This window comes from Protomyctophum bolini, assembly GCF_963924005.1.
Source record: "Protomyctophum bolini genome assembly, chromosome: 15".
In the NCBI taxonomy this organism is placed as follows: Eukaryota; Metazoa; Chordata; class Actinopteri; order Myctophiformes; family Myctophidae; genus Protomyctophum; species Protomyctophum bolini.
Window position 1 is genome coordinate 457,821 of NC_137876.1, and position 22,500 is coordinate 480,320.

General features: G+C 46.0%; 1 protein-coding gene across 4 annotated transcripts in view; it reads right to left on the reverse strand.

The window, feature by feature from the left end:
- The window catches only part of LOC308328910 (apoptosis-stimulating of p53 protein 1-like), a gene marked incomplete at its 5' end in the record, with an annotated part of 37,708 nt that overhangs the window by 2,858 nt on the left and 12,350 nt on the right, over positions 1–22,500 (reverse strand). For all 4 annotated transcript variants that reach the window (XM_080783021.1, XM_080783023.1, XM_080783024.1 and 1 more), the window contains 13 exons: positions 892–1,025; positions 4,095–4,232; positions 4,711–4,822; positions 5,254–5,566; positions 6,945–6,982; positions 7,439–7,577; positions 8,617–8,781; positions 10,101–10,216; positions 10,553–10,730; positions 13,411–13,564; positions 13,729–13,796; positions 21,228–21,393; positions 21,861–22,001. In XM_080783021.1, the coding sequence (XP_080639147.1) occupies positions 892–1,025; positions 4,095–4,232; positions 4,711–4,822; positions 5,254–5,566; positions 6,945–6,982; positions 7,439–7,577; positions 8,617–8,781; positions 10,101–10,216; positions 10,553–10,730; positions 13,411–13,564; positions 13,729–13,796; positions 21,228–21,393; positions 21,861–22,001 (1,862 nt within the window). The remainder of the gene's footprint in view (positions 1–891; positions 1,026–4,094; positions 4,233–4,710; positions 4,823–5,253; positions 5,567–6,944; positions 6,983–7,438; positions 7,578–8,616; positions 8,782–10,100; positions 10,217–10,552; positions 10,731–13,410; positions 13,565–13,728; positions 13,797–21,227; positions 21,394–21,860; positions 22,002–22,500) is intronic.

The following is a 22,500-nucleotide window of genomic DNA, read 5'->3' on the forward strand; positions in this document are numbered from 1 at the left end:
TACAGGAGGCCGCGCAGTGGTATAATATAATACAATAACACAGATGGAGGGAGTTACAGGAGGCCGCGCAGTGGAGAGGAGTCCTATAATATAATATAATATAATAACACAGATGGAGGGAGTTACAGCACGCCGCGCAGTGGAGAGGAGTCCTATAATATAATACAATAACACAGATGGAGGGAGTTACAGGACGCCGCACAGTGGAGAGGAGTCCTGGAATATAATACAATAACACAGATGGAGGGAGTTACAGGACGCTGTGCAGTGGAGAGGAGTCCTATAATATTATATCACAGATGGAGGGAGTTACAGGACGCCGTGCAGTGGAGAGGAGTCCTATAATATAATATAATACAATACAATAACACAGATGGAGGGAGTTACAGGACGCTGTGCAGTGGAGAGGAGTCATATAATATAATACAATAACACAGATGGAGGGAGTTACAGGACGCCGTGCAGTGGAGAGGAGTCCTATAATATTATATAATATCATACAATAACACAGATGGAGGGAGTTACAGGACGCCGCGCAGTGGAGAGGAGTCCTGGAATATAATATGATATGATATGATATAATACCAGTAAGACGTGTTAACGCGGGAAGTGAACGCAGCTGTTGTGGCAGTCTGACACACACACACACACACACACACACACACACCTTTTTTCATTTTTATTTTGCGTGCATGTTCATTTTGTGTGTGTGATACAGCTGCGCCCTCTGGTGGCGGGCGGGTGGTGTAACAGCGGGACAGACAGACAAACAGACATGATCTGCAGGGTCTCATAGTTAGTGCTCACTGCATTCACAATAATATAATAATAAGACAGACAGACAGACAGACAGACAGACAGACAGACAGACAGACAGACAGACAGACAGACCATCCGTCGCTGTCCGCTGCGTTGACGTTGACTCCAAAGTCGAGCAGGAACTTGACGATGTGGTGATGACCCGCACAGACCGCGTTGTGGAGAGGAGTGATGCCCTCATCGTTAGGGAGACTGGGGTTCTCCACCTGGAGAGGAGAGGAGAGGAGAGCCATTCACTTAGACTGGAGAGGAGAGGAGAGGAGAGGAGAGCCATTCACTTAGACTGGAGAGGAGAGGAGAGGAGAGCCATTCACTTAGACTGGAGAGGAGAGGAGAGGAGAGGAGAGGAGAGGAGAGGAGAGGAGAGGAGAGGAGAGGAGAGGAGAGGAGAGGAGAGGAGAGGAGAGGAGAGGAGAGCCATTCACTTAGACTGGAGAGGAGAGGAGAGCCATTCACTTAGACTGGAGAGGAGAGGAGAGGAGAGGAGAGCCATTCACTTAGACTGGAGAGGAGAGGAGAGGAGAGGAGAGGAGAGGAGAGGAGAGGAGAGGAGAGGAGAGGAGAGGAGAGGAGAGGAGAGGAGAGGAGAGGAGAGGAGAGCCATTCACTTAGACTGGAGAGGAGAGGAGAGGAGAGGAGAGGAGAGGAGAGGAGAGGAGAGGAGAGGAGAGGAGAGGAGAGGAGAGGAGAGGAGAGGAGAGGAGAGCCATTCACTTAGACTGGAGAGGAGAGGAGAGGAGAGGAGAGGAGAGGAGAGGAGAGGAGAGGAGAGGAGAGGAGAGGAGAGGAGAGGAGAGGAGAGGAGAGGAGAGGAGAGGAGAGGAGAGGAGAGGGACTGAAGCACTTTGAGCAGATCCACGCAGACAGTCTATGTGTCTGCAGCTCAAAGCAGACAGTCTGTGTCTGCAGCTCAAAGCAGACACAGACAGCTCAAAGCAGACAGTCTGTGTGACCGCTTTAGATTTCAACTCTTACAATTAAAAAAGTGCAAACAATGACCTGCTTTAATTAGTAGCTATAGTATTAAAATTATACTGTCCTTTTTTCATGTCCAATGTATTTGTATTTATTTCATAAAGTTAACATAACTGTAACTAAATGCATTTGAAATTAAAATTAAAATTAAAAGCTACAAAACGCGTTGCAGTGCCACGCGTTTTGAGCTTGTAGATTGGCTATTTTTGTCCAGGACATTAATGTGCAATGTTGCCCTCCGGAAGGAGGGTGGCAGTATAGACCGATTCAGAAACGGGTCTCATGGTCGCAGGCAACCTATTTCCTGTAGGCGGAGACGACATACCTGCGGTTTAAATCGGCACCTCCTTCTACTATATACAGTGAATGGAAAAGTGACTGATGTTAGTCTGATGTTAGCCTCAAACGTTACTCTTTTACCTGCTTTTTACTAACACTAACATTACAAAGATGCTCCAGAACATTGGGCTGAACCTGTGTAGTTTATGGCTGCTCCAACAGTAGTAGAGATGACCTGTGTAGTTTATGGCTGCTCCAACAGTAGTAGAGATGAACCTGTGTAGTTTATGGCTGCTCCAACAGTAGTAGAGATGAACCTGTGTAGTTTATGGCTGCTCCAACAGTAGAGATGAACCTGTGTAGTTTATGGCTGCTCCAACAGTAGAGATGAACCTGTGTAGTTTATGGCTGCTCCAACAGTAGAGATGAACCTGTGTAGTTTATGGCTGCTCCAACAGTAGAGATGAACCTGTGTAGTTTATGGCTGCTCCAACAGTAGAGATGAACCTGTGTAGTTTATGGCTGCTCCAACAGTAGTAGAGATGAACCTGTGTAGTTTATGGCTGCTCCAACAGTAGAGATGAACCTGTGTAGTTTATGGCTGCTCCAACAGTAGTAGAGATTAACCTGTGTAGTTTATGGCTGCTCCAACAGTAGAGATGAACCTGTGTAGTTTATGGCTGCTCCGACAATAGAGATGAACCTGTGTAGTTTATGACTGCTCCAACAGTAGAGATGAACCTGTGTAGTTTATGGCTGCTCCAACAATAGTAGAGATGAACCTGTGTAGTTTATGGCTGCTCCAACAGTAGAGATGAACCTGTGTAGTTTATGACTGCTCCAACAGTAGAGATGAACCTGTGTAGTTTATGGCTGCTCCAACAGTAGAGATGAACCTGTAGTTTATGGCTGCTCCAACAGTAGAGATGAACCTGTGTAGTTTATGGCTGCTCCAACAGTAGAGATGAACCTGTGTAGTTTATGACTGCTCCAACAGTAGAGATGAACCTGTGTAGTTTATGGCTGCTCCAACAGTAGTAGAGATGAACCTGTGTAGTTTATGGCTGCTCCAACAGTAGAGATGAACCTGTGTAGTTTATGGCTGCTCCAACAGTCGAGATGAACCTGTGTAGTTTATGGCTGCTCCAACAGCAGAGATGAACCTGTGTAGTTTATGACTGCTCCAACAGTAGAGATGAACCTGTGTAGTTTATGGCTGCTCCAACAGTAGTAGAGATGAACCTGTGTAGTTTATGGCTACTGTAATTCTACAAACTGTTAATAAATATTTCAATCAAATCAATTGAATTTCAGCCTCTGTGAGGGGGTATTTATATTATGCAAATATCAGGACCAATGGCATTGAAATGAACATCACTGATGACGTTTAGGTGAAAAAAAGAACGGACACAAATATATAATAATTAACCCATTCTGGGCGGGAACCCCCTTTTTTTTTAATATATATATATATTTTTTATCCCACAATTTTGTAACCCATTTTTCACCCCTGTGCCAATCATCTAATGTGATCCTGGGCTCTACACATACTCCACCAACCTGGGGAGAGCAACGGACTTAACTCATGCTCCCTTCATGCGTGAGTGTCCAAGTTGCTCCTTAACACCTGACAGGGGGGAGTTTCCCTGGTTGGACGTAGCGCGTGGAAGGAACACGTTATTCCAACCAGTTCCTTTACCCTCCATCAGGCGCCCCGGCTGGCCAGGGGGAGGCAGTTTAGAGACCAGGATTACTGCATGTTTTTGTGAGGGTACCCCTTTTGGTGTTAGCATTATGCTATGCTTTAGCTATTGAAAAATAGCAGATCTACAAGTTCATAGCGCGCCCGCTACGAGCTTGTATAGGTCTGCTATTTTTTTTAAATCGGGTCAGAATGGGTCAAGTAATTAATTAGAATAAAAATGAAAATAAACGCTGGGTCTTACAGGGTTAATGCTTCAGTATAGTATATATTATTGTTATAATAATAAATATCTATATAGTATTTAGAGTATAAGTACCTCGTAGATGACCCGTTGCACCAGGTCAAACTCTCCCTCTAACGAGGCGTCCAATAGGAGAGCCAGAGGGTTGAACTTCACCCTCAGACCGTGACCCGTCCTCTCTGACCACGCCTTCTTTAGATTGGTCCGCTTCGTCTGGGAGAGAGACATAGAGAGAGAGAGAGAAAGAGAGAGAGAGAGAGAGAGAGAGAGAGAGGGAGAGAAAGAGAGAGAGAGACAATCTGATCCAATAAATATCAAATGTGTACAGATGTATTTTTAATAACAAAAATCACACCTGTGTGAAGTGAGTGGTGCAACTCTGTGTGGGGGTCTCTGGGGGTCCCCGGGGCGTCTCCGGAACATCCAGACCCCCAGGAACGCCCGGGGACCGGCCCGGTTCCGGCGAGCCGCCCCACGTCCGGAATGTACTGTACTGTACTGTACTGTACTGTCACACCCGAAATCATCATATTCTTATATACAGTTCATATATACAGTTAATGAATGTCTGTTAGGCTGCGCAACAGTGACACCAACCAAGCGCTATTATCATGCTCAGACAGACAGACAGACAGACAGACAGACAGACAGACAGACAGACAGACAGACAGACAGACAGACAGACGCCTACCTTGGGTGGGGGGGCGGGGGGCGTGGTCTGGTTGTTGTTCTGGTCCTCCACACGTTTAGGCTCAGCCCTCGGAGGGGAGGGGCTAGGAGGAAGCTCCGCCCTCACCGTCGACCTGTCACAATTATGACATAATGATCGTGGAATCGCACTTCTTCAACACAAACATTAAATTCACTTCTTGAGGGGCTTGTCCAACACAAACATTAAACACTTCTTGAGGGGCTTGTCCAACACAAACATTAAACACTTCTTGAGGGGCTTGTCCAACACAAACATTAAACACTTCTTGAGGGGCTTGTCCAACACAAACCTTAAATTCACTTCTTGAGGGGCTTGTCCAACACAAACATTAAATTCACTTCTTGAGGGGCTTGTCCAACACAAACATTAAATTCACTTCTTGAGGGGCTTGTCCAACACAAACATTAGCCCCTCCTATATACAGGGAAGGGAACAACATATTTTCAGATGGGGCCCCGGGGGGGGGTCTGAGAACCACTGACAGAAAACATGAGGTCATTCACAGGTCTAAACGAGCCCTACCTCGGAGGGGAGGGGCTAGGAGGAGGCTCCGCCCTCGGTGGGGAGGGGCTAGGGGGAGGACACGCCTCCTTCGCCGCCGGCGCCGGCACCTCATTGGCCGTTTCCACGGCGGCGGCGGCGACGGGTGGCGGGGACAAGCGGCGGAGGTCAGGGGTCAGGTCGCTGTGGGCGTCGCCCCCCTCCTCCTCCGCGGCGGTGGTGGTCGCCATGCCGACGGCCTTGTTGTCTCGTCTCGTCTCTGCGTTGCCATTGGCCGAGTGGACGTTGTTGTCCAGCTCAGCCAATGGGGAGCCAGGCTGGTAGAAGGTGTTTCCTGTTGGAGGAAATTACAAATTATTATAATGAGCATACTGTAATATTCATGTATAAATGTTTATAATTAATCATTATTATAATTAGCATACTGTAATATTCATGTATAAATGTTTATAATTAATCATTATTATAATTAGCATACTGTAATATTCATGTATAAATGTTTATAATTAATCGTTATTATAATGAGCATACTGTAATATTTATTCATAAATGTTTATAATTAATCATTATTATAATGAGCATACTGTAATATTCATGTATAAATGTTTATAATTAATCATTATTATAATGAGCATACTGTAATATTCATGTATAAATGTTTATAATTAATCATTATTATAATGAGCATACTGTAATATTCATGTATAAATGTTTATAATTAATCATTATTATAATTAGCATACTGTAATATTTATTCATAAATGTTTATAATTAATCATTATTATAATGAGCATACTGTAATATTTATTCATAAATGTTTATAATTAATCATTATTATAATGAGCATACTGTAATATTTATTCATAAATGTTTATAATTAATCGTTATTATAATGAGCATAATGTAATATTCATGTATAAATGTTTATAATTAATCGTTATTATAATGAGCATACTGTAATATTTATTCATAAATGTTTATAATTAATCATTATTATAATTAGCATACTGTAATATTTATTCATAAATGTTTATAATTAATCATTATTATAATGAGCATACTGTAATATTCATGTATAAATGTTTATAATTAATCATTATTATAATGAGCATACTGTAATATTTATTCATAAATGTTTATAATTAATCATTATTATAATTAGCATACTGTAATATTTATTCATAAATGTTTATAATTAATCATTATTATAATTAGCATACTGTAATATTTATTCATAAATGTTTATAATTAATCATTATTATAATGAGCATACTGTAATATTCATGTATAAATGTTTATAATTAATCATTATTATAATGAGCATAATGTAATATTCATGTATAAATGTTTATAATTAATCGTTATTATAATGAGCATACTGTAATATTTATTCATAAATGTTTATAATTAATCATTATTATAATTAGCATACTGTAATATTTATTCATAAATGTTTATAATTAATCATTATTATAATGACCATACTGTATATTTATACTTAATCATTATTATAATTAGCATACTGTAATATTCATGTATGAATGTTTTTTTTGACAAATGTCGTGATTATAAGTTTCTTGAATGAATTAATGAATAATAATAATAATAATAATAATAATAATAATAATAATAATAATGAGCATCGTGCGTTGCATAATATGCTAATATTTATGATTGTTATGGTAATTATTAGAATGATGTAATCATCACACCTGTCCCGCCTTCCATCCCTCCAGCCAATGTGTTGAACCTGCACACAGACACAGCCACGTTATCCACCAATCACAACGCAGGAACACAGCCACGTTATCCACCAATCACAACGCAGGAACACAGCCACGTTATCCACCAATCACAACGCAGGAACACAGCCACGTTATCCACCAATCACAACACACAAATACACCAATGTTATAGGTCCCTGGGGCCCTCACCGCTGATACAGTAGTTTCTGTACGTTGGGCCCCCTGGGGGGCCCTGGGGCCCCTCTCCTCACCTCTGATACAGTAGTTTCTGTACGTTGGGCCCCCTGGGGGCCCCTCTCCTCACCTCTGATACAGTAGTTTCTGTACGTTGGGCCCCCTGGGGGCCCCTCTCCTCACCTCTGATACAGTAGTTTCTGGATGTTGGGCCCCCTGGGGGCCCCTCACCTCACCTCTGATACAGTAGTTTCTGGATGTTGGGCCCCTGGGGCCCCTCACCTCACCTCTGATACAGTAGTTTCTGGATGTTGGGCCCCTGGGGCCCCTCGGGCTCCGTGATGGAGCTGCGTTTCTTCAGGGGCCTCGGGGCGTTGCTGAGGCGACGGCGAAGCACCTCCAGGTCTGTGATGTCACTCTGGTGGGCTGAGGGGCAGTGTCAGGGGCGGGGTTAAAACACAGGGGGTGGGGTTAAAGCACAGGGAAGCTGGAAAAACATTCTCTAGTCTAAAACACCCTGGACAACGCTCCACACGTCCCAGACTCTTCTCCCTTCTCTACAACACCCTGGACAACGCTCCACACGTCCCAAACTCTTCTCCATTCTCTAAAACACCCTGGACAACGCTCCACACGTCCCAAACTCTTCTCCCTTCTCTAAAACACCCTGGACAACGCTCCACACGACCCAGACTCTTCTCCCTTCTCTAAAACACCCTGGACAACGCTCCACACGTCCCAGACTCTTCTCCCTTCTCTAAAACACCCTGGACAACGCTCCACACGTCCCAGACTCTTCTCCCTTCTCTAAAACACCCTGGACAACGCTCCACACGTCCCAGATTCTTCTCCCTTCTCTAAAACACCCTGGACAACGCTCCACACGTCCCAGACTCTTCTCCCTTCTCTACAACACCCTGGACAACGCTCCACACGTCCCAGACTCTTCTCCCTTCTCTAAAACACCCTGGACAACGCTCCACACGTCCCAGACTCTTCTCCCTTCTCTAAAACACCCTGGACAACGCTCCACACGTCCCAGACTCTTCTCCCTTCTCTAAAACACCCTGGACAACGCTCCACACGTCCCAGACTCTTCTCCCTTCTCTAAAACACCCTGGACAACGCTCCACACGTCCCAGACTCTTCTCCCTTCTCTAAAACACCCTGGACAACGCTCCACACGTCCCAGACTCTTCTCCCTTCTCTAAAACACCCTGGACAACGCTCCACACGTCCCAGACTCTTCTCCCTTCTCTACAACACCCTGGACAACGCTCCACACGTCCCATAGACTCTTCTCCCTTCTGGCTCCAAAACTATGGAACAATGTTGTTCTTGCTTACTGTAAATCGGTCATATGTGGGGGTGGGGTCAGAGGTCATACATGGGGGTGGGGTCAGAGGTCATACATGGGGTGGGGTCAGAGGTCAAACGTGGGGCTGGGGTCAGGGGTCATACGTACCCACGGGGGTGAGTTTTGTGGGGCTGAGTGGGCGAGGGATATTCTCCACGCTGGGGGGCGGGTCTCTCTCTGGCCCCTCCTCCCCTGCTCTGACCCCGCCCCCCGGCAGGAAGGGAACGGGAGACGCAGAGACGGCGCAGGACGACAGCACCGGTTTACCGTACACTAGCAGGAAGACAGACAGGTTTACTGTACACTAGTAGACAGACAGACAGGTTTACTGTACACTAGTAGACAGACAGGTTTACTGTACACTAGTAGACAGACAGACAGGTTTACCGTACACTAGTAGACAGACAGGTTTACTGTACACTAGTAGACAGACAGACAGGTTTACTGTACACTAGCAGGAAGACAGACAGGTTTACTGTACACTAGTAGACAGACAGACAGGTTTACTGTACACTAGTAGACAGACAGACAGACAGACAGGTTTACTGTACACTAGCAGGAAGACAGACAGGTTTACTGTACACTAGTAGACAGACAGACAGGTTTACTGTACACTAGCAGACAGACAGACAGGTTTACTGTACACTAGCAGGCAGACAGACAGACAGGTTTACGGTAAACTAGTAGACAGACAGACAGGTTTACATGTCCATATGATATCGGAAGGTCGCTAGTTCGTATCCCCGGACCGGCACGTTAAAATTACCACCGCTGAAGTGCCCTTTGAGCAAGGCATTGAACTCCTACCATGAAATGTTCTATGAGCAGGGCCTGGCTGTAAACAAGCTCTTGAGCTTAATCCAGTTACCCTGGGTAAACATAGTACCTTTCCTTTCCTTAGTCCAGTTACCCTGGGTAAACATATACCTTTCCTTTCCTTAGTCCAGTTACCCTGGGTAAACATAGTACCTTTCCTTTCCTTAGTCCAGTTACCCTGGGTAAACATAGTACCTTTCCTTTCCTTAGTCCAGTTACCCTGGGTAAATATAGTACCTTTAGTCCAGTTACCCTGGGTAAACACTAAACATGGTAACTTTCCTTTCCTGTTATTTAACACTTTCAATGCCGTGTTCCAGATCTCCCTGCCGTGTTTTCACTAACCTTTGAAGAGTCAAAGCTGCCATATCTGAGCTCCTATTAATGTGTACCTGCTTTCACCCTGGTGCTCAGAGGTCCAGGGTTCTGATTGGTCCTACCTGCTTTCACCCTGGTGCTCAGAGGTCCAGGGTTCTGATTGGTCCTACCTGCTTTCACCCTGGTGCTCAGAGGTCCAGGGTTCTGATTGGTCCTACCTGCTTTCACCCTGGTGCTCAGAGGTTCAGGGTTCTGATTGGTCCTACCTGCTTTCACCCTGGTGCTCAGAGGTCCAGGGTTCTGAATAGTCCTACCTGCTTTCACCCTGGTGCTCAGAGGTCCAGGGTTCTGAATGGTCCTACCTCCTTTCACCCTGGTGCTCAGAGGTCCAGGGTTCTGATTGGTCCTACCTGCTTTCAGCCTGGTGCTCAGAGGTCCAGGGTTCTGATTGGTCCTACCTGCTTTCAGCGTGCCCCTGTTGTTCAGAGATCCATAGTTCTTATTGGACGCCGGTTGCTGCTGGTTGCTGGGGGGTTGTTGCTGGTGTTTGCTAGGAGGTTGCTGGAGGTACATGCTGTAGATGGACATAGGATATAGGACATAGGATATAGGACATAGGATATAGGACAGATTTGACAGTTTGTAGCGGTCGAAAGTATACTTGCTCGCTTATGGCCTACTAGTGTGGAACAAGCAAGTAGGCACTCGACAGAGTTCTAGTTATTATTATTATTATTATTATTACTAAAACTATTATTAGATTATTATTACATCTGATATTTCTGCTCTTGTTGAAGAATGTTTGAAAATGTCGGACATTTCTCAACATGGAAACAGTTAATGGAAAATAATATTAATAATAGGGGTTATCTGAAATGATGATGGTGGTGGTGTAATAGCAGAGACAGGCCTGTAGATGGAGCTGCTGTTCATGGTAGCCGGACCCTTGCGGGGGGACTGGGGTCTGGAGGACGGACGGACCGGCCGCTCCGCTAGGCCTCCTCCCTCCGGGCGCTCAGGGACGTACGGACGGACCGCCGCAGCCGGGGGAGGGTCTGCCCCTCCCCCCCCCGCCTGGGGGGAGGAGCCTGGAGGGAGGGAGAGAGAGAGAGAGCGAGAGAGAGAGAGAGAGAGAGAGAGAGAGAGAGAGAGAGAGAGAGAGAGAGAGAGAGAGAGAGAGAGAGAGAGAGAGAGAGAGAGAGAGAGAGAGCGTTGATATTGTTTTCTGTTATATTTTATTGTATGCTTTGGCAATACTGAGGGTTACCTTTAGCAGGGCTGGTGATGAAGATGAAGGTGATGAAGATGAAGGTGATGAAGATGAAGGTGATGAAGATGAAGGTGATGAAGAGGGGTTGTTACCTTTAGAAGGTGATGGAGGTGAAGGTGATGAAGAGGGGTTGTTACCTTTAGAAGGTGATGAAGGTGAAGGTGATGAAGAGGGGTTGTTACCTTTAGAAGGTGATGGAGATGAAGGTGATGAAGAGGGGTTCTTACCTTTAGAAGGTGATGGAGGTGAAGGTGATGAAGAGGGGTTGTTACCTTTAGAAGGTGATGGAGGTGAAGGTGATGAAGAGGGGTTGTTACCTTTAGAAGGTGATGGAGGTGAAGGTGATGAAGAGGGGTTGTTACCTTTAGAAGGTGATGGAGATGAAGGTGATGAAGAGGGGTTGTTACCTTTAGAAGGTGATGAAGGTGAAGGTGATGAAGAGGGGTTGTTACCTTTAGAAGGTGATGGAGATGAAGGTGATGAAGAGGGGTTGTTACCTTTAAAAGGTGATGGAGATGAAGGTGATGAAGAGGGGTTGTTACCTTTAGAAGGTGATGAAGGTGAAGGTGATGAAGAGGGGTTGTTACCTTTAAAAGGTGATGGAGATGAAGGTGATGAAGAGGGGTTGTTACCTTTAGAAGGTGATGAAGGTGAAGGTGATGAAGAGGGGTTGTTACCTTTAAAAGGTGATGGAGATGAAGGTGATGAAGGTGAAGGTGATGAAGAGGGGTTGTTACCTTTAGAAGGTGATGGAGATGAAGGTGATGAAGAGGGGTTGTTACCTTTAGAAGGTGATGAAGGTGAAGGTGATGAAGAGGGGTTGTTACCTTTAGAAGGTGATGGAGATGAAGGTGATGAAGAGGGGTTGTTACCTTTAGAAGGTGATGAAGGTGAAGGTGATGAAGAGGGGTTGTTACCTTTAGAAGGTGATGGAGATGAAGGTGATGAAGAGGGGTTGTTACCTTTAGAAGGTGATGGAGATGAAGGTGATGAAGAGGGGTTGTTACCTTTAGAAGGTGATGGAGATGAAGGTGATGAAGAGGGGTTGTTACCTTTAGAAGGTGATGGAGATGAAGGTGATGAAGAGGGGTTGTTACCTTTAGAAGGTGATGAGATGAAGGTGATGAAGAGGGGTTGTTACCTTTAGAAGGTGATGGAGATGAAGGTGATGAAGAGGGGTTGTTACCTTTAGAAGGTGATGGAGATGAAGGTGATGAAGAGGGGTTGTTACCTTTAGAATGTGATGGAGATGAAGGTGATGAAGAGGGGTTGTTACCTTTAGAAGGTGATGAAGGTGAAGTTGATGAAGAGGGGTTGTTACCTTTAGAAGGTGATGGAGATGAAGGTGATGAAGAGGGGTTGTTACCTTTAGAAGGTGATGAAGATGAAGGTGATGAAGAGGGGTTGTTACCTTTAGAAGGTGATGAAGGTGAAGGTGATGAAGAGGGGTTGTTACCTTTAGAAGGTGATGGAGATGAAGGTGATGAAGAGGGGTTGTTACCTTTAGAAGGTGATGGAGATGAAGGTGATGAAGAGGGGTTGTTACCTTTAGAAGGTGGTGAAGGTGATGAAGAGGGGTTGTTACCTTTAGAAGGTGATGAAGGTGAAGGTGATGAAGAGGGGTTGTTACCTTTAGAAGGTGATGAAGGTGAAGGTGATGAAGAGGGGTTGTTACCTTTAGAAGGTGATGAAGGTGAAGGTGATGAAGAGGGGTTGTTACCTTTAGAAGGTGATGGAGGTGAAGGTGATGAAGAGGGGTTGTTACCTTTAGAAGGTGATGGAGATGAAGGTGATGAAGAGGGGTTCTTACCTTTAGAAGGTGATGGAGATGAAGGTGATGAAGAGGGGTTTACCTTTAGAAGGTGATGAAGGTGAAGGTGATGAAGAGGGGTTGTTACCTTTAGAAGGTGATGGAGATGAAGGTGATGAAGAGGGGTTGTTACCTTTAGAAGGTGATGAAGGTGAAGGTGATGAAGAGGGGTTGTTACCTTTAGAAGGTGATGAAGATGAAGGTGATGAAGAGGGGTTGTTACCTTTAGAAGGTGATGAAGGTGAAGGTGATGAAGAGGGGTTGTTACCTTTAGAAGGTGATGAAGGTGAAGGTGATGAAGAGGGGTTGTTACCTTTAGAAGGTGATGGAGATGAAGGTGATGAAGAGGGGTTGTTACCTTTAGAAGGTGATGGAGATGAAGGTGATGAAGATGAAGGTGATGAAGAGGGGTTGTTACCTTTAGAAGGTGATGAAGGTGAAGGTGATGAAGAGGGGTTGTTACCTTTAGAAGGTGATGGAGATGAAGGTGATGAAGAGGGGTTGTTACCTTTAGAAGGTGATGGAGATGAAGGTGATGAAGAGGGGTTGTTACCTTTAGAAGGTGATGAAGGTGAAGGTGATGAAGAGGGGTTGTAACCTTTAGAAGGTGATGGAGATGAAGGTGATGAAGAGGGGTTGTTACCTTTAGAAGGTGATGGAGATGAAGGTGATGAAGAGGGGTTGTTACCTTTAGAAGGTGATGAAGGTGAAGGTGATGAAGAGGGGTTGGCGCGGTGCCAGCTCAGCATGCCGGCAGCGCCACAACGTGGCAGAGAGCTGGTGGAGCAGTGGAGCGCCCCCTGGTGGCTGGCACTGGGATACGTCCCATACCCATGGTGGAGCTAGGGGAGAGAGACATAGAGACACAGAGAGAGAGAGAGAGAGAGAGAGAGAAAGCTTATCGATACCGGGTACTGGATACTCTGATTGGTTGAAGCCCAACGGGTACTCTGATTGGCTGGGTTTTCTGGTATATTATACAGTAATTACAGTAACACTACAGTACCTGTTCTGGACTGTCAGTCCTCCATTCTGATTGGCTCCTACTGATGCTCGGCCACGACGCTTCATTGGCTGAACACGGAATAAAGTGGGTGTGGCCATTTTTTTAAGGGACAAGAAATAAAGGGTTAAATGAAAAGACATCAACGGAAATAAAGAGACAAGGTTATTATAGTCAACTGAAATAAATAAAATAATAAAACATTTAGTCAAATAAAAACAAACTAGAACTGAATATAAACAATAAAGAAAAGCTTTAATTAAATGTATTTAAATGATACATTAGTGAATGTATAATTTAAAACACAATATTTTGACCTTTTGACTGAAATTTTAACTAAATAAAAATAGAGTTTAAGGAGCATGTCACCGATAATCTGATGATGGGCGGAGTCTGGAGACATTAGCATATTTCCTTCGGTCATCAAATTATCGTCATGGAAACAAACGACACCAAAACACAAACATCGCCAATCGCCATGAGTCCTGAACGCCTCATGGGTCATAGGGTCACGGGGTCATGGGGTCATAGGTCATAAGGTGTGGAACTGACAGAAAATGTTTGTGAAATGGGTGAAATACTCCTTTAACTGAAACTAGCAAACTCACTTTAGAAGCCAATTAAATTGAAACTGAAATTAAAGTAAAGTGAAACTGAAATTAAATTCAAATTACACTGAAATTAGATTCAAATTAACTTAATCTTAAATTAAACTGAAATTAAATTAAAATACACTGAAATTAAATTCAAATTAACTTAATCTTAAATTAAACTGAAATTAAATTCAACTTACACTGAAATTGAATTGAAATTAAAGTGAAATTGAAAAGGTAGGAAATAAAAAGGAGTACAAATCAAAGCTATAATAACCTTAAAGAGACAAAAAGACAAGAAAAGGGCGGGGCAGAGGGCGGAGTTAAGTGACATCATAGGGGCGGGGCAGAGGGCGGAGTTAAGTGACATCATGCATTTCAACGCAGGTTCAAAGGGCAGGAACAGGAAATGACATCAGGGACAGGAAATGACATCATGCCGGCCTATAGAGGTTAGAATTAGAAGCTCAACCAATGGCTGCTCTCTGTCTCAGAGGTTCAACCAATGGCTGCTCTCTGTGACAGAGGTTCAACTAATGGCTGCTCTCTGTGACAGAGGTTCAACCAATGGCTGCTCTCTGTGACAGAGGTTCAACCAATGGCTGCTCTCGGTGACAGAGGTTCAACCAATGGCTGCTCTGTGTGACAGAGGTTCAACCAATGGCTGCTCTCTGTGACAGAGGTTCAACCAATGGCTGCTCTCTGTGACAGAGGTTCAACCAATGGCTGCTCTCTGTGACAGAGGTTCAACCAATGGCTGCTCTCTGTGACAGAGGTTCAACCAATGGCTGCTCTCTGTGACAGAGGTTCAACCAATGGCTGCTCTCTGTGACAGAGGTTCAACCAATGGCTGCTCTCTGTGAAGGAGTTTCAACCAATGGCTGCTCTCTGTCTCAGAGGCTCAACCAATGGCTGCTCTCTGTAACAGAGGTTCAACCAATGGCTGCTCTCTGTCTCAGAGGCTCAACCAATGACTGCTCTCTGTGACAGAGGTTCAACCAATGGCTGCTCTCTGTGACAGAGGTTCAACCAATGACTGCTCTCTGTGACAGAGGTTCAACCAATGGCTGCTCTCTGTGACAGAGGTTCAACCAATGGCTGCTCTGTGTGACAGAGGTTCAACCAATGGCTGCTCTCTGTGACAGAGGTTCAACCAATGGCTGCTCTCTGTGACAGAGGTTCAACCAATGGCTGCTCTCTGTGACAGAGGTTCAACCAATGGCTGCTCTCTGTGACAGAGGTTCAACCAATGGCTGCTCTCTGTGACAGAGGTTCAACCAATGGCTGCTCTCTGTGACAGAGGTTCAACCAATGGCTGCTCTCGGTGACAGAGGTTCAACCAATGGCTGCTCTCTGTCTCAGAGGCTCAACCAATGGCTGCTCTCTGTAACAGAGGTTCAACCAATGGCTGCTCTCTGTGACAGAGGTTCAACCAATGGCTGCTCTCTGTGACAGAGGTTCAACCAATGGCTGCTCTCTGTGACAGAGGTTCAACCAATGGCTGCTCTCTGTGACAGAGGTTCAACCAATGGCTGCTCTCTGTGACAGAGGTTCAACCAATGGCTGCTCTCTGTGAAGGAGTTTCAACCAATGGCTGCTCTCTGTCTCAGAGGCTCAACCAATGGCTGCTCTCTGTAACAGAGGTTCAACCAATGGCTGCTCTCTGTCTCAGAGGCTCAACCAATGACTGCTCTCTGTGACAGAGGTTCAACCAATGGCTGCTCTCTGTGACAGAGGTTCAACCAATGACTGCTCTCTGTGACAGAGGTTCAACCAATGGCTGCTCTCTGTGACAGAGGTTCAACCAATGGCTGCTCTGTGTGACAGAGGTTCAACCAATGGCTGCTCTCTGTGACAGAGGTTCAACCAATGGCTGCTCTCTGTGACAGAGGTTCAACCAATGGCTGCTCTCTGTGACAGAGGTTCAACCAATGGCTGCTCTCTGTGACAGAGGTTCAACCAATGGCTGCTCTCTGTGACAGAGGTTCAACCAATGGCTGCTCTCTGTGACAGAGGTTCAACCAATGGCTGCTCTCTGTGAAGGAGTTTCAACCAATGGCTGCTCTCTGTCTCAGAGGCTCAACCAATGGCTGCTCTCTGTAACAGAGGTTCAACCAATGGCTGCTCTCTGTCTCAGAGGCTCAACCAATGACTGCTCTCTGTGACAGAGGTTCAACCAATGGCTGCTCTCTGTGACAGAGGTTCAACCAATGACTGCTCTCTGTGACAGAGGTTCAACCAATGGCTGCTCTCTGTGACAGAGGTTCAACCAATGGCTGCTCTGTGTGACAGAGGTTCAACCAATGGCTGCTCTCTGTGACAGAGGTTCAACCAATGGCTGCTCTCTGTGACAGAGGTTCAACCAATGGCTGCTCTCTGTGACAGAGGTTCAACCAATGGCTGCTCTCTGTGACAGAGGTTCAACCAATGGCTGCTCTCTGTGACAGAGGTTCAACCAATGGCTGCTCTCTGTGACAGAGGTTCAACCAATGGCTGCTCTCGGTGACAGAGGTTCAACCAATGGCTGCTCTCTGTCTCAGAGGCTCAACCAATGGCTGCTCTCTGTAACAGAGGTTCAACCAATGGCTGCTCTCTGTGACAGAGGTTCAACCAATGGCTGCTCTCTGTGACAGAGGTTCAACCAATGGCTGCTCTCTGTGACAGAGGTTCAACCAATGGCTGCTCTCTGTGACAGAGGTTCAACCAATGGCTGCTCTCTGTGAAGGAGTTTCAACCAATGGCTGCTCTCTGTCTCAGAGGCTCAACCAATGGCTGCTCTCTGTAACAGAGGTTCAACCAATGGCTGCTCTCTGTCTCAGAGGCTCAACCAATGACTGCTCTCTGTGACAGAGGTTCAACCAATGGCTGCTCTCTGTGACAGAGGTTCAACCAATGACTGCTCTCTGTGACAGAGGTTCAACCAATGGCTGCTCTCTGTGACAGAGGTTCAACCAATGGCTGCTCTGTGTGACAGAGGTTCAACCAATGGCTGCTCTCTGTGACAGAGGTTCAACCAATGGCTGCTCTCTGTGACAGAGGTTCAACCAATGGCTGCTCTCTGTGACAGAGGTTCAACCAATGGCTGCTCTCTGTGACAGAGGTTCAACCAATGGCTGCTCTCTGTGACAGAGGTTCAACCAATGGCTGCTCTCTGTGACAGAGGTTCAACCAATGGCTGCTCTCTGTGAAGGAGTTTCAACCAATGGCTGCTCTCTGTCTCAGAGGCTCAACCAATGGCTGCTCTCTGTAACAGAGGTTCAACCAATGGCTGCTCTCTGTCTCAGAGGCTCAACCAATGACTGCTCTCTGTGACAGAGGTTCAACCAATGGCTGCTCTCTGTGACAGAGGTTCAACCAATGACTGCTCTCTGTGACAGAGGTTCGAAAAGTTTCAAAAACATTACACGTTTTTTTCCACATGTCTTTCTTTCTTTCAAGTATATATATATATTTTAAATAGCCGATCTACAAAGCTGTCAACACGTCAGTGTGTTGCGAGCTTGTAGATCTGCTATATTCAAAGAAACCAATGCATATCGGGGGTTCCGGCCGTCCATCCATCTTCAACCGCTCAGGGACCCCTCAGGGACCCCTCAGGGACCCCTCAGACCCCCCAAGGACCCCTCAGGGACCGGACCGGTCCACAGGTTCAAAACCCGTTTCACCTAAAACCGTTGGTTTCTAAAATGTTGAACAAACATGGCTTTTTCAATGAGTGAGTGAATACTAATTAAATCAGGTTATTCATAATAACACTCATAATAAATGAATAACCTTCCATCACATAAACATAAAAGAATCAAGCACATTCCCCCAAGCTATGGGATGGTCTCCAGGTGACCCCATGAGCTATGGGATGGTCTCCAGGTGACCCCATATTCCCCCAAGCTATGGGATGGTCTCCAGGTGACCCCATATTCCCCCAAGCTATGGGATGGTCTCCAGGTGACCCCATGAGCTATGGGATGGTCTCCAGGTGACCCCATATTCCCCCAAGCTATGGGATGGTCTCCAGGTGACCCCATATTCCCCCAAGCTATGGGATGGTCTCCAGGTGACCCCATATTCCCCCAAGCTATGGGATGGTCTCCAGTGGACTCCAAGCTATGGGATGGTCTCCACGGTGACCCATGATGTCTTTTCATGAAGTTTATAGTTTAAGACATTAACGTTCCCTCCATTCACGAGTTACATAACATGAGTTATATGCTTTCATTGTTTAATTTGCGTTTCTAATACGTTTTAAGACTTACGGGGTTTCAATTGGACAGAGTGCGGTGGCGCGTTCGGATGACGTCATTGCACTGGCATGCAATGGCTTCTGGGAACCTGAGGCTCAGTGCAGACTCTACGGGGCCTCTGGGAACCTGAGGCTCAGTGCAGACTCTACGGGGCCTCTGGGAACCCGAGGCTCAGCGCAGACTCTACGGGGCCTCTGGGAACCTGAGGCTCAGTGCAGACTCTACGGGGCCTCTGGGAACCTGAGGCTCAGTGCAGACTCTACGGGGCCTCTGGGAACCTGAGGCTCAGTGCAGACTCTACGGGGCCTCTGGGAACCTGAGGCTCAGTCGACTCTGTTTCTCACTAGTCAACCAGGAGACTCTCGAGCGAGGTCTGTCGACTCAGCGTGATTTAAGGTCAGGTTGTGTGAAGGCCCGCCCCCGCCCGCCTCTGATTGGCCCCCCCCTATACTACTAGGAGGGCGTCCGTGGGGGGCGGGGCATTGCGGGCGTCTTCTGACACAGCCAGAAAACCCTGTTCTGGCGGTCAGATCGGTAACCACGGAGCCAATCAGAGGTCAGATCGGTAACCACGGAGCCAATCAGAGGTCAGATCGGTAACCACGGAGCCAATCAGAGGTCAGATCGGTAACCACGGAGCCAATCAGAGATCAGATCGGTAACCACGGAGCCAATCAGAGGTCAGATCGGTAACCACGGAGCCAATCAGAGGTCAGATCGGTAACCACGGAGCCAATCAGAGGTCAGATCGGTAACCACGGAGCCAATCAGAGATCAGATCGGTAACCACGGATCCAATCAGAGGTCAGATCGGTAACCACGGAGCCAATCAGAGGTCAGATCGGTAACCATGGAGCCAATCAGAGGTCAGATCGGTAACCATGGAGCCAATCAGAGGCAGACGGGGGCGGGTCTGCAACCGAATCACGTGTCAACTCCAACGCGTTACTTCATGACGAAGGGCCAAGGACTATCATACATCTCTGCTGTCGGGAAAAACCTCATAACTCCAAAATGTTCATTTTTCAGGAAATGACGAAAACCTCATATTTTTTAAAACAAAGCAATTCAGCCTCATCAAAGTTTGCGTTGTGACTTTATATATTGTCAATTACTTCCATGAGAGGTGGTGGAGTTAGCTGCTTTATAGCAGACAGTTTGAGAGGGAGAGAGGTGGTGGAGTTAGCTGCTTTATAGCAGACAGTTTGAGGATCCAATGGAGTTAAGAGGTTTTGTCCAAAGCACTTTTTACTACTTTCCATTGGTTGAATATTTTCTAAACAACACACAGGTGTTCAACAGCACTGATTTAATATAATATGTAAATATTTTACTGTCTATGCTTATGACTCAATGTTGTTCCTTATGCAGACTAGTCTCACTAGCGCCCTCTACAGTGTTGTTAGGAGGTTAACTAGTCTCACTAGTGCCCTCTAGAGACTCACAGGTTTTACTCCTACGTCTCTTCTCATTGGTCTCTGTCAGCAGGATGTCTAAATCGGACACTTTCCATTGGCTGGGAGGCTTCCTGACACACCCCTCCACCTCTGCACAGGCCACGCCCACCACGACGCCGGCAGGCAGCCAATCAGAAACCACGGCATCAACGATCAAAAGAACGAAATCGCACAACAAAAACAACAAGGACAAGCGCGACATCACAACGTGACATCACAACGATGTCATAAAATGTGATGTCATCAACGTGACATCACAATGATGTCATAAAACGTGATGTCATCACCGTGACATCACAACAATGTCATAAAATGTGATGTCATCAACGTGACATCACAGCGATGTCATAAAACGTGATGTCATCAACGTGACATCACAAACATTCAACAGTAATAAACAGGAAGTGACATCACCACCACCACCACCAATGACACGTAAGGGGAGGAGGAGAGAAAGTAACAGACAGGAAGAGGAAATAGAAGGACAGGAAGTTAGAACTGAGTCGGAGCCACTGGAGGGAAAAACATCATAAATATTAATTCATAAAATAAGCATGATATTTTATTTGGATCGCCAACCACCGGAGGTATGACTGCTTCTAACCACCGGAGGTATGACTGCTTCTAACCACCGGAGGTATGACTGCTTCTAACCACCGGAGGTATGACTGCTTCTAACCACCGGAGGTATGACTGCTTCTAACCACCGGAGGTATGACTGCTTCTAACCACCGGAGGTATGACTGCTTCTAACCACCGGAGGTATGACTGCTTCTAACCACCGGAGGTATGACTGCTTCTAACCACCGGAGGTATGACTGCTTCTAACCACCGGAGGTATGACTGCTTCTAACCACCGGAGGTATGACTGCTTCTAACCACCGGAGGTATGACTGCTTCTAACCACCGGAGGTATGACTGCTTCTAACCACCGGAGGTATGACTGCTTCTAACGCGACAAAAAAACTGCTAAACAGAATCCAGGTCTGGTGAGTCGCGGGGGGGGAAGTCGTGTGAAGTCGCGTGAAGCCGCGAGAAGTCGCGTTGTTGTCGCACCGCGACTTCTCACCGCAAAAACGCAGGTCTCGTTGCAAATGAACTATAGGCGCGTTTTATCGCTCCCCGTTTTGGACAATATCGGTATATCGGCAATATCAAGATCGGACATCTCCAATAACAATAACAATAACAATACGCTAATGACGACTGACCTGATGTTGACCTGGAGTGACTCATGGCTTTAGACGGAGGCTCAACGCTGCCCCCCGCAGGCCGCTGGATGTAAGGACACACAGCGGCCACGCGGCCGCTGGGGTGGGCGGGGTGGGGGAGGGGCTGCGGGCAGGGGGCGGGGCTAGCTCCGTTCATACGACTCAACTGCAGGGAGACACGGGATACATATATATTATTGATAGATTGATAGATTGATAGATTGATAGATTGATAGATGTAGATAGACTGTTATCGCGCGATGAAAAATATATCGCCGTTAATCTATTCTCAAAGGTGGGTCTGGGAGCTGTATAACCGCATGAATGAAACGATAGATTATGTAGTCATAACACTTCATGGTACATACGTATAGTATAATATAGTATAGCATGTGTAGTTTATACGTATAGTATAATATAGTATAGCATATAGTTTATACGTATAGTATAATATAGTATAGCATGTGTAGTTTATACGTATAGTATAATATAGTATAGCATATAGTTTATATGTATAGTATAATATAGTATAGTATGTACGCGTGCGTGAGTGCGTTACGTTGCATGCGTTGCGTTACATTGCGTGCGTGCGTAGTATACGCTGATATACAGTAGTACAGTAGTATTCAGTACCTCGGCTCTCTTCCTCTGCAGTCTCTCTCTCAGCTCTCCGATGCGTTTGTCCATCACAGTGACCTGAACGTTCCTCTGGTTCAACACCTCCTGGTTCTGACTCAGCCGAGCGCTCTGCTGAGCGTTATGACTGTTCCTCTCCTACAGGGGGCGACAGAGAGACACGTTATGACTGCTCCTCTGTACGGGGGAGCGAATGATTGATTGATTGAAAAATGTATTAACAGTTTGCAGAATTACAGTACATTTTAAGCACAAACTCAATACAAAGACTGTTAACTGCGAGTGGACGACCCAATTAAGCATTACACTTGTTTACAACAGGGTCCACCTTGTTCAATTCATCAAAACATTCAGAGACGTACACATAGACACTTCTATGTAGTCAAAGAACAGAACAGGAATTCATCATAAAGGAAGGAAGCAAAAAGGGAAAAGATACATATACAGTGAGGGGAGAATGGGGGGGGAATGATATCGCTACGTCTTGTTGTATGGTCATTGTTTCGTAGTCATGATGATGTCATGTTGTAGTCATTGTTTTGTAGTCATGATGATGTCATGTTGTAGTCATTGTTTTGTAGTCATCAGGCCGGAACCCTATGAACCAATACTTCCTTTCCCTCAAACCGGATGTGTG